The 12525-nt window shown below is 51.4% G+C and overlaps 1 protein-coding gene across 3 annotated transcripts in view; it reads right to left on the bottom strand.

The window, feature by feature from the left end:
• TMEM104 (transmembrane protein 104) overlaps positions 1 to 12484 on the bottom strand; it is a 54490-nt gene extending 42006 nt beyond the window's left edge. For 2 of the 3 annotated variants that reach the window (XM_027626176.1, XM_027626178.1), the window contains exons 1-6: positions 12386 to 12484; positions 11633 to 11758; positions 3636 to 3757; positions 1164 to 1245; positions 591 to 687; positions 1 to 81 (exon numbers count right to left, since the gene is read on the bottom strand). In XM_027626176.1, the coding sequence (XP_027481977.1) occupies positions 1 to 81; positions 591 to 687; positions 1164 to 1245; positions 3636 to 3757; positions 11633 to 11677 (427 nt within the window). In that variant the 5' untranslated portion in view covers positions 11678 to 11758; positions 12386 to 12484. Of the gene's footprint in view, positions 82 to 590; positions 688 to 1163; positions 1246 to 3635; positions 3758 to 7703; positions 7819 to 11632; positions 11759 to 12385 lie in introns of those variants that run through there. The other variant, XM_027626177.1, reaches the window with a different exon arrangement.
• Between the last annotated feature and the right edge of the window lie 41 nt (positions 12485 to 12525).

Here is a 12525-nt window from a genome sequence, read left to right as displayed (position 1 = left end):
CTTTATTGAAGAACATGGAGGCCATCTGTCCCATTTCCACCCGGTCTGTGATTTCAAAAAGGTTCAGAGATCCACGTCTCTCTGTGGAGCCAAATGGACAAGGAAGAGGAAGCGGTTTTCATTTGGAAAAGCTCCTAGAGGAGGTCCTGAGCTCACTAAATTCTCCACAGTAAGGAAATCCTAAAGCATTTCAAATTCTTGTGAAAACTTCTAATGTTTCCCACTTGAAATATTTTAAAACAGTCTACAGAAAGGGATCCCAGGGATGCTCGCTATGGATGGGGGGGCCGTGGGGTGGGGGGAGCTGGGACACCTGGCCCTGGTTCGCCCGGCAGGACCCGGGTGGGACAGGCGGATGAAGGCAGACACCCCACATTTATTCACGCTTCCAGTGTGCCCTGGGTACCGAGGTAAGTAACCTGCCCAAGCTGCAAACATTAGCAAGCGGGGGAGCCAGCAGGGTGAAGCGGGGACCCCAGGCTCGTGATCTGGCCAGAGGGTCTGTGTAGAGACTCCCCGTCCTCTCTATAAAGAAAGGGAACCCTGTGGACCAGAGGGAGGTGGAGCCTGCCCAGAACCCCAAGACTTACGCACTGACAGGATGGGCCGTTTCTCTGCCCGCTCGTAGTTGTCCTGGACAAGGACATCACTGTCAGAGGCCGTGGAGGAGTCGTCATCTTCCTCCTCCTACGAGGGGTGGGGTGGGGAGGGAGCACATAATGCTACAGAAAATCCATGGAAAACTGAAGAACCCATTTCCTTTGTTATTTCTTTTCAGAAGGTGTCTGACCAGGAGCACCCCCCAGCACCTCCATGCTGTCTGACCAGGGGCACCCCCCAGCACCTCCATGCTGCCACACTAGGAGGTGCAGACATTCAGATGTCAGATCTGAAGCTGCAGCACAGTTCTGGGGTTCAGAATGATGAGCAAGCTCAATTAAGGGTTCAAGGGACCCATGACATGACATTCAGAGAGCAGAGACTGCATCTGTTCACTAAGTGTATGTGGCTGTCAAGCCTCAGCTCCGGGACAAGGGTCTTGGAATAGTGCTGTGGACATGAGCCCGCCATCCATAGGGAGGGAAAGAACTGGCCCCCGAGGGCCACCTCTCGTGGCACGCGTTGGACCCAGGCACCGCCCGGAGAAAGGGCAATACACACACCTGGTGGTTTTCCATCCTCTTCCAGTGGAGCTGAGCGTTGGCCGCCGCCATGGCCTCTACCACGAAGGTAGTCGTCACAAAGCTGCAGGGGAAGGCCACAGGGGAATTGCCAAGGGCAGGGAGGAGGTCGGAGGTGGTACAATGAAACAGGAAAAACCATTTTAAGACCTGACCAGACCAGCAAGTCCAAAGCGTTCTCTCTTCTGAGAGCTGCTCCTGAGGGAGCTTTCGAGATGCATCTGACCTGATAAAATGTGCGTGCACGTGATGACTGGCGTGCTTGCCTTGACTGCCCTGTCCACGTCTAGAATGTGATTTGATGCACGGGAGAGAGGGGTGTGCAACAGGCTGATGGGGGGGCGGGTAGAGTGTGAGCCTGGGGGAAGGGGGATGTGGGGCGATGCGGTGCCACACACCAAGAAGGGGCCTGCTGGGGGCAGGGCGGGGAGCAGGCCGATTCACAGGGAGCCTTCCGAAAGCTTTGGGGCAGGGCAGTGGGCAGCTCTCACCTGTCCTTGATGGGACACAGATGAGTGGTTACACACACTCACGGACAGGAGCACAAGCATGGACAACTGAAAAGGGACATTTGGCTGTGGAATGTGTTTCCATGTTTCCTTCCTTCCTTTTCTGGCAGTACCTTTACTTTCCTAATAATCTAGATAATGTAAAAATAAGCTTGCATTTTTATGGCTTGAATGGAAAGGGACACTGGGAGGTGGCAGCAGACATTTGCTAGAGAGTCAGACTAGAGTGAAAAGCCATCTTCGCTCTTCCTCTCAGCAAAGCTGATGCCCAGAAACCCGAGGACTGCGTCCCTCCCTGCTGAACCCCAGCAGCACAGTCACCTCCCTCCTTCTCAAGGCTCCACCCCAGTCCTCAAGAGCCCTTGCCGGCCACAGGCTGACTGCTCAGTCCAGTGGGGCAGGCATTCAACCCACACCCGCTCCATCTTGGGGGGTGGAGGGCAGCCGGCTCTGAAACTCCCATTCCAGCGCCTCAGCACCTTCTAGAAAGGTTTCTCATTATCTTGCTTAAGTGACCATTTTAAGGACTTTAGATTTTCCCTTCCTTTTGCAAGTAAAACTAGAATCAATCTCAGTTAAGGCATAAAGAGGCTTCTCATGGCTGCACGAAGCCAACTCATCGATCATGTTCAAATATAAATGGGTTGAGCAGGGAGGGGACATGGCAGCCCCTACCTGGGGGCCCCCAATAACCACTTCCCAGTCAGATGGCTGCCCATGCTGAAGGTCTTTTAAAGGGGAGAGCAGAATCACAGAAGGACAAGGATTTCTAGGGCTCTTGGCTGCCAGGACCCCACGGATGGCCACAAAACCCCCAAAAGAAATTGGGTGAAGGAACAGAGAAATGCGGGCATTCTCCTATCCCATTCAGCCTCTTTGAGTTCCTCGCTGGCTTCAACTGTAACCCTGTCATCCTTCCAAGAGTACCCGCTCCTCCCTCCTTCCCATCTGCCGAACCGCTGCCTCTGTGACCACCGACTACCTGCCAGAAACTGCCATCACCCCCACCTCCCCAGCCTCACCCCGCCATGCTTTGTAGGGTTTTTTCCCACATTACTCATCACCTTCCAACTTACTCTACAATTTTCTTATCATCTCCACTCCTTATGTCTCCCCACAGAGAGAGAGAAAAAAGTCTTGAGGGCAGGGATCTTTGCTCTGTTCACCCAAGAACAGTGGCCAGTGTCGCCTCTCCTAGGGAGGTACCCCTGGGGGGTGTTTCCAGGTGTTCCGTTACCTCTTTTTGGCAGTTTGTGGATTCCTATCTGGAAATGCACAATCCTAAATCCCTTACGAGCCTGGGGTACTTGCTGAGTGAGTCCCCACCTGCACGCAGAATCCCTGAGAGGAGCCTCAAGTAGGCTCTCCCCTCTGTGGAGCGTAGCTGGGGAAGCCCACATACGTGGCTCAAGGAGTAGTAGCCCCTGAAAGCCTGGGAAGGCGCTGGCCCCGTATTTGCTGCCAGGCACGAGGTGAGGTGAGGTTAACCCTTGATTATGTGTGTACCTGTGTGTTTATCACTTACTCCATGAACTACCTTAAGTGAATTCTAAATCCCAAACTGATTTCTCTTATCACCGCAGATGTTTGTCCGATTCTTTTTCTGGGGCTAGGCGGTATTTTCTCAGAGAATAAAAATTAATGGTACCGTTAAGAAAGTATACAACAGGGGAAGTCAACCAGCCGGGGAAGCAATGTGAGCATCACGTGAAACATTCCAAAGCCTAGCCAGATGTCTGGATTCTTAACTGATCAAGTTGTGTGACTGCTAGCACAAGACCTGGAGACCTTTGTGTCTCCTTTCTTGTTGCTGGACCACCCTGGTTAGGATTCACCGGGGACATGTGCCTGCCCCCTCAGGCATGCTTCCTTGTGTTAATGAAGAGAAGTCAGGGCTCCCTGGGCAGGTTTCTCCCGCCCCCGCCCCCGTGTGCCAGCCTCTTACCTCATGAAGCCCAGGAACACCAGCAGGACCAGGCTGACCAGCCACCCCGCGGTGGCAAAGGCCTTGGGCATGGTGAGCGCACCTGTGCCCACGATGAGGTTAAACATGTACACCAGTCCCACCTGGAAGCAACAGAAGTGACGTTCAAATCCCCAAATGAACTAACCTACCCCCCCCCCCCAGCAGCTCCCAAAGATGACACTGGGTGACTGCCAAACTGGAAGCAGGGAGGCCAGACATGAGCTGGGGAAGCAGGTCAGAAGGCCTAATTCTGCCTAGCTTCAAGGGAGGTGTGCTCTGCCACCGGCTACTGGGGAAGCGAACGTCAACACTCTAGAGGCTCAAGTCCCACATCCTGTCGCTCTTCCCAAGATGTCTCTGCTGATCGGGTTCCTTCTCTTCTTCTGCTGTCACCACCCCGCCACCTTGTCATTTCCTATTACTCAAAGCTGCGCCCTGGATGTTAGCTCCCTGCCCAACCAGGCTGTAGGCTTCCTGAGGACATACCACCACATCAGGGGACCCTGCACAAGGATGAACCTAGTGCTGACCTAAAGAAACCTCTACTCTTCTGAGACCTCTGAGCACGTGACCCAACCCTGCTCCCCACCCATTCTTGCCATTGTCCTTTGGGATGCTGACATATCATGCTGCTTCCTTTTCCCTACCATCCTTCCCACACTAACTTCAGGGATTTTTATGAAAATTGAGATATAATTCACATGCCATAAAACTCACTCTTTTAAGATATTTGCAAATGACGTATCTGATAAAGGATTAGTATCCAAAATATATAAAGAACTTAACCGCTAAAAAATAATTAATCCAATAAAAAATGGGCAGAAGTCATGGACAGACATTTCTCCAAAGACATATAGATGACCACCAGACACAAGATGCTCAGCATCACTCATCATCCGTTACCTCTTTTTGGCAGTTTGTGGATTCCTATCTGGAAATGCACAATCCTAAATCCCTTACGAGCCTGGGGTACTTGCTGAATGAGTCCCCACCTGCACGCAGAATCCCTGAGAGGAGGCTCAAGAGAAATGCAAATCAAAACCACAATAAGCTATCATCTCACACCTGTCAGAATGGCTAAAATCAACAACACAGGAAACAACAGGTGTTGGTGAGGATGTGGAGAAAGGGGAACCCTTGTGCACGGTTGGTGGGAATCCAAACTAGTGTAGCCACTGTGGAAAACAGTATGGAGGTGCCTCAGAAAGTTAAAAATAGAACTACCCTATGATCTGGTAATCACACTACTGGGTATTTACCCCCCAAATACCAAAACCCTAATTCAAAGGGATACATGCACCCCTATGCTTATAGCAGCACTATCTACAATGCCCAAATTTTGGAAGTGGCCCAAGTGTCCACTAATAGATGAACGGATAAAGAAGAGGTGGTATATATATACAACGAAATAGTATTCAGCCATCAAAAGAATGAAATCTTGCCACTTGCAATGATGTGGATGGAGCTAGAGAATATAATGCTAAGCAATGGAGATCACCATATGATTTCACTCGTGTGGAACTTAAGAAACGAGCAAAGGGAAAAGAGAGGGAGGGGGTGAGAGAGAGACAAAACAAGAAATAGACTCTGAACTATAGAGAACACATCGATGGTCACCAGAGCGGTGGTGGCTGGGGGACTAGATGAAACAGGTGAAGGGGATGAAGAGCATACTTGTCATGATGAGCACCGAGTGATGTACAGACTTGCTGAATCACTACATTGTACACCTGAAACTAAGATAACACTGAATGTTAACTACACTGGAATTAAAATTAAAAACTTAATAAAAAAGTTCTTTTAAAGGACACAGTTCAGTGGTTTTTAGCACAGTCACAAGGTTGTACCACCACGTAATTCCACTTCATCACCCCAAAAAGCAAGCAGCTACCCACTAGCAGCACCCGCCCTGCCCCTGACAACCAGCCTCCGAGTAGAATTGCTAGGTCACTGACCTCAGGTTTTAAACTCTCATTCTCGCCAACTTGACTCTTGCCGTTAACTGTCATTTTCCTTTTTCGTCTAGCTGTTAACTGTCATTTTCCTTTTTTCGACTCTAGCTGTTAACTGTCATTTTCCTTTTTCAAGATCTCAACCAGGAAATTCCTTTCTCTGAGCTGAAGCCTCTGCAGCCCTGGCCATTCCCTTGGACACCTGTAGTCGCCCCGCCCGCCCGACCCAGGCCACCCTCTCCACTCTGGCATCACTTGTGTTCTTCGGCATCATTTACGATGGGCTAGTTCCACGAAGCATGGTCTATCCCCGCCTCACACACCCTCCCCTGTGCTGCCCCCTCCTGACTCCAGCCTTGGATGGAACTAGCACCTGCTTCCTCTGCTCCCTATACGAAGGTGCTAAGAGTTCCTGGAAATTTTCTTTCTTTCTTCTTTTTCTTTCTTTTAATTAGAATGACTGGTCCCGCAACAAACGAACGGTTCCTTCACCTGTGCTCCGCAGCATCAGACTGTCTTTATTCCACCACGGCCTTCTCGGCATTTCCCACAAGAAACCATCAAACCTCACTCTTCGTGCCCCAGCCCGACCCCACCCCTCTCAGCTGAAGGCTGCGTCCCGTGTTATGGAGGTGACTGAGGACATCTGACATGTCCTCCCCAAGCCCCACTCTCTCCTCACTCAAAAATCAGTGTCTGGGGTGCCTGGGTGGCTCAGATGGTTAAATGTCTGCCTTCGGCTCAGGCCATGATCTCAGGGTCCTGGGATCGAGTCCCACATCGGGCTCCCTGCTCCTTGGGGGCCTGCTTCTCTGTCTCTCATGAATAAATAAAATCTTAAAAAAAAAAAAATCAGTGTCTGCATCCTCCTGATGCCCTCCCTTCCTGTGGGGAACATGTGTCCTTCTTCCTGGGGGACGTTGAGCCCTGCACCCAAACTTCTGGGCTCAGTCCTTCTTTCTGGAATCTTCTTCATACCAGCTCCTCCCCTCTGCCTACAAGCATCCTTGACACTTTGAAACACAATTCTCCCACTTCTCTTAACCAAACTCATTGAAGTAGCTACCTAGTTCCTCTGCCTTCATTTCCAAGTTTCTGTACTTTGTGGTTTCCAACCCCAGAGCTCTTTTGAAACTACATTCTTCAAAAACACCAGTGACCTCCTATTTGCCTAATCCAAGGGCTTTCTTAGTCTTTCTTCCTTATTACACTCTGACCTAAGCGGTCTCTTTTCCTCTCTATTCATTTTCCCCTAAGCCACTTCACTCAGTCCTGCGGCTTTAACTACCACAGCTGGACAGAGGGTGACCGGGCCTCTCCCCACACCGGCCTTCCTGCAGACCTCAAACCCACTGTCTGCCGGTCACCCCCGCCTCCTCCCTTCTGCGCATCCCCGCGCTAGCCATTCTCCTTCTGAAGAGTCTTCTGTGGCTACCTCTGGTCCAATTCCCATTTAACTGCTTCCAGCCTGGACTGGGACAGCCGCTTCCTAACTGGGCTCCCTGTGCTCTATGACATCGGCTGACTTACAGCTGGCTTTCCTGTTAAAAACAACACCACAAACACTTCATCTCTGGGAACACCTACCCATCTCTCATTTTTACTTCTCCATTCTTAGAAATAGGCACTTTTCTGTATTTCAAAAATTTTTCTAAAATAACCAAATACTGAATTTTTTTTTTATCAGAAACATACAAACTGGGGCCCGTTTTCCAAACCTTAGTCAGAATTTATTTATTTTTTTAATAGAGATGGCTGGGGGGGCGGGGGAGAAGGGGCCGGACAGTGGTTAGGGAGGGACAGGCTTCCAGGCAGGTGCTGGGAGCGCACCTGAGCGCGGGACAGGAAGGCATCCCGTGGACGGGAGAGAGCTCTGCCCACAGTCCATTTACATTTGGCAGAGGGCACCTGCCCCCCTGTGCCTCCTGCCCAGCCCTTCAAAATCCCACCCAACACTCAGACACATTCAAACGCTGCTTTCAGCACAAAACCCTTCCAGTCCTGCTCCCCTCTTTTGAACCCTGGAACAAGAACACGTACGTCCTAGTTTGGTTTTCAATGTTATCTTTTCCCCATTGCTCCATGAGAGGCTCACCGTGGCCTGGGTCTCACTTCTCAGGGTGCGTGGCACGCAGCCTCCAGCCAGGGATCTTCAGCCGAGCTGACTGGACCTGGCTAGGTCTTCTCTGACGTAAGTCCCAGTCTTTGCCCTGTTTTAAACATCACAGTCCCCGTTTGATCCCACAGACAGATCCCAGAAGGATTAAAACAAGTTTGAACCATGTTCCTACAGTTCCCTGCAGCTTTGTTCTCTGCATATTGCTTTTCTGAGCAGTAACATTTAGGAAGGGCGGACCCTTTCTCTTTATGGAAAATGGCCCCAGTGAAGGTTCTCGTGATGGAAGTAAAGAGAAAGTGATGGTTCTTAGCCAAAAGTTTTATAAGGAAATGAAATAGTACAAGAGGCATTTGTGAATTGTGATGCCTGAAGGTCTTGAGATGTAAAGGTCAAGGGTCTATCGTAGAGCAGGGGCTTTCAGCCTGAGCGCTTTTGACATTTGGGGCCAGATTCTTTTTTGTGGTGGGGCTGTCCTGTGGATTGTAGGATGTTTAGCAGCATCTCTAGCCTCTACCGACTAGGTTCCAGTACCCCCAACCTTGTACCTGTGTTGTGATGATCACAAATGTCTCCGGACATTGCCAGATGTCCTGGGGTGGTGTGGTGTGTGTGTTTGTGGGGGGGAGCAGCCAAGATTGCCACCAGCTGAGAACCACTGCTGATAAACAATGAAATAAACACACTCCCAACGGACACTTCAAAAAGTCTCAGTGCAAAAGATCCTTTAAGAACTTTACGAAGAAGGGCGCCTGGGTGGCTCAGCTGGTTAAGCGACTGCCTTCGGCTCAGGTCATGATCCTGGAGTCCCGGGATCGAGTCCTGCACCGGGCTCCCTGCTCGGCAGGGAGTCTGCTTCTCCCTCTGACCCTCCCCTCTCTCATGTGCTCTCTCTCTCTCTCATTCTTTCTCTCAAATAAATACATAAAATCTTTAAAAAAAAAAAAACTTTACGAAGAAGCTAATTAGGGATGGACAATCAGGAGCAGAAATGGTAAATCAGATTTGTCCTATGCCATTGCTATTTTTTAGTTTCCAAAGCAAGAACTCTGGGCCTAGTGGGGCTCTGGGAACCCTGTAGGATAACATGAGACTTCTTTACCTCCCTGGTGAGAGTTAAAGCCTCTCGACCTTCAATAAAGGTGCTGGTGTGGGGTCCCCGGGTGGCTCAGTCGGTTAAGCGTCTGCCTTCGGCTCAGGTTGTCGTGATCCCGGGGTCCTGGGATCCAGCCCCGCAATGGGCTCCCTGCTCCCCGGGAAGGCTGCTTCTCCCTCTCCATTGCTCTCCCTGCTTGTGCTCTCTCTCTGACAAATTAATAAATAAAATCTTAAAAAAAAAAAAATAAAGGTGCTGGTGAGGACCAATTACAAAGACCATGGAGCAGGAGACAAATCCGAGCTGAGCCACAGGCCAGGTCAAAAGCAGTTGTGGGGCAGGAGGAAGAGGAAGGAGACAGTCTCTTCTGCCAGTAGTGTGGGGACCAGCTCCTGGAAGGTGTGGCCGAAAGCAGTGGAATCAAACCTCGCTACAGGCTAAACTGCCTCCTCCCATTCTCCATCATTCCCTGGGATGGTGGATCCGTGCCCCTGGGCTCTAGGGAGTTCAGCGCACAGTGTTCCTGCTGCCTTACCTCCCACCCAGTGGTGTCACCCACAGACGGGTGTTTAGGCAAGCGTCATGGGCAGTTTTCGTCCACTCCCCCAGTGACAGTTGTTAAAGGAAACAGAAGGCAGCAGAGATGCGGAAGCAATGACTAGGATTTAAGGCTGTGAAACCAGCGACCTTTCCTTCGAAAGCAACGGCAATGATCTTTGGCAAGACTGGGCTGGCGGGGCCCTCAGCAGCTGGGCCTTGTCTGGGTGGTGGTCTACGTCATCCTCTATTTGGGTCACATAATCCCTGCAGCCCTGAGCCACTCCTGGTCCCCGTACACAGGAAACCCAGACATGCCTGTTCTGAGATCATTTCTGGGGCGGGGGGGGACGTGCGGGCCTGAACCATGTTTTGAACCCAGCGTTACCCTTGAGAGGGCTTCTCACCGGAGTCCCCTGTGAGGCCGGTCTGCCCATTACACATAATCTACGCAGAATAATGCAAGCTAAGGCAAGCATCCCAGGCGCCTGTGAAGAGGAAAAGAACGGACAACAGGGCAACACCGAAGTAGGGAGAGGCTTTGTGTTGATAACAACCCAGGTCATGGGCTGATGCACCTTCATGAACTAAGTAAGTGCTCAGTATCTCAGTTTCCCAAGACCTGAAGAGCAGGTCCTGCCTGCATTGTGTTGAGCAGGGGATTCAAAGCAATGTCTAGTGAAGTGAGTTCCACTGTTTTCCTGGGCTCAGCGGTTGGTGAACCTATGCCCTTCTCCTGGTCTCACAAGGGATCAAGAACCACTCTCCCTAGGGAAACCTCAGGAAGAAGGTACAGTCTCTCCTCAAACCCTGACCTCTAACTCCTGGCTAATGCCACCTCACCCTCAACACCACCCACCCATCTCTGCTCTACATTTCTCTCCACCAGTAGGATAAGAGAATGCAAGCCATTGTTTATGGCAAATGCCCAGAGTATGCTCTTAAACACAGACCTCAAACAAAACCAAACACACAGGGAAGTTGGGGGTGGGGAGCAGAACCCACTGAGGCCTTTAGGCCTCACTGCCCAATTTCCTATGGGTACATAGTGACATGTGAAATGATTATGTGAATAACTGGAGACACAAGAAAAGTGAGCATATCAAAGTTTTTTCCTTTCTAAGACTCAGTTACAGAAATAACTCATTTTCTCATCTCTAAACGTATAGATGCTCTGAGCAGCAGCAGGGGGCATGGCAACTTTTATGGGTAGTGGGGACATTTCACTGCTGATACCAAGAGGAGGCTGTGAGCTGTTACACAATTCCGCAGATGAGAGGAACACAATTAGATTCAGTCCAAAGTTCAAGAAAGAATTTTTCCCCTGATAAATTATGGAGAGAAAGGAGACTCCTTTGGTGCTACACACAAAAGACAGAGACCCAGTAGGAAGACCGTGGTGTCAGAAAGGCTTTTTGCCCGCTATTTTCTGAGATGCCTTCTTAGGTATCACGCCACAGCTCTAGAGTCTGTGAAGTTAGCAGAGACAAAGCAGGGACCCCCCAGGCTAGGAACTAAGTGCAAAGCGGGGAAGCTGCTCAAGGTTAGGTAAATTCTAGAAAGAGGACTGTTGTTACTTCAGGCAGTGCTGCTTTTCCCTGGGATACTTAGTAGCACCATGAGTCAATCATTTGATTATTCCGATCCTCCAGCTAGGTATCCAGGCAAGAGGACTCCATGATGTAACCAGGACCAATCTTTCATTACACCAAGAAGATAAACGGAGTGCACCTGTGGGAGGTGGGGTGCTGGGGGGAGGGTAACAGATCCAACACAGTAAGAAATCAATCCTTCTAATTGTTCTAATTGCAGACTCCAGCAAATTGCACTTGGAAGTCTCTGCAAGCCTTCTCTGCCTCTTACGCCACCCAAGACTATAAAAGTTGCACAACTTACAATTCAGCTGGCAACCAAAGTGCTTTCAAACTGCTGAGATGAGCAAACCCAGAGTCAACAGCTGTCAATCACCATCCCCAGAGTAGTAGCACCGTTTGCAAGTGCTAGTGGCCACGCCATCAAGATCACAAGGAATCAGCAAGTCAGCTTTCTTTCCTTGACCACTCTCTGACCAGCATCCAACTCGTGAACAAACTCTCATCACATGCTCTGAGCCAGGACAGCCGAAATGCAGTGGCTGCCCATCCGCATTCCCCACCGTGGCTTTCACCAGGGTCTCAAAGCTGCTGTCCTCACTAGTACAGTCCCCGAAGCGCGGAGCTTCTCTAGGAGCCCGCGCAACGATGTGGGTAAAACAGGTCCCGAAAGTAAAACTCACGTAGGGAGAATAGAGCTCCCCGGTCTCTGTGATTTCACCCGCCATTTCCAAAGGTGAGGAAGGGTCGCTGGGCAGCCGAGATTCCTCTGGTTTCTTCCCTGCCGGGGCGGCGGCTGCTACGGCTCCCTAGGGCGAAAGAGCAGACTTCAGCTTTCTGATAGACGTCGCTGGCGCTGGGGGACAGTTCTGGAGAGCACCCCCGCCCCGTACTTTTATTGCAGACATGGCCTCGATACCCGTCATGAGGCAGCTCTGGAAGACTGACACCTGGATGGTTTCCTCCAACTTTTCCCCTGCTGTGCAGGGCATGAAGGTATTCAATGCCGCTCAGACTCCAAGTGATAGAAGGAGACCCGCAAGCCACTAAATCTCGCTCACCACGAGGCGCCCCCTTTGTACCCTCTGCGGTGGCCATCCACATTCCATGCCAGGAACGGCGAGCTCACTACCACACAGGGCAGCCCATACAACAGTCTCCTCCGCCTAGGGCAACAAACTTGTTTGCTTAGGGCTAGGGCTTGCCCAGGTCGCTCCCCAACCCAACTCCTTGCTCCCAAACCTCTCCTTTTTAACGCTCTTCCATTTCCCCCCCCCAACCTGTTTTCTGCCCTGCCTTCGGGCTCCTCAGCCTCAAGCCTCCCCCTCTTCTCAAGGGCCCCGCTCCGAGCCTTTCCCCGACTTCTTCTTCCCTCCTGGAGCAGCCCGAGCCTGGCGCCGCCCAAACCCATCCCACCCTCCCGTCCAGCCGGACACCTGCACCCCGGCTCGCTCCGGGCCGCCGCCGCCGCCGCCGCCGCCGGCCCCTTCGTCGCCGCCGCCGCCACCGGCGCCAGCTGTCCCTCACCAGCGCCCACAGCGCGCATGCGCCCGCGCCCGGAGCCCACCTTGCCAGT

The sequence above is a fragment of the Zalophus californianus genome, chromosome 16 (assembly GCF_009762305.2).
Source record: "Zalophus californianus isolate mZalCal1 chromosome 16, mZalCal1.pri.v2, whole genome shotgun sequence".
NCBI classification, from domain to species: domain Eukaryota; kingdom Metazoa; phylum Chordata; class Mammalia; order Carnivora; family Otariidae; genus Zalophus; species Zalophus californianus.
The sequence above is the reverse complement of the archived record's forward strand: the minus strand, read 5'-3'. Positions and strand labels throughout refer to the sequence as shown.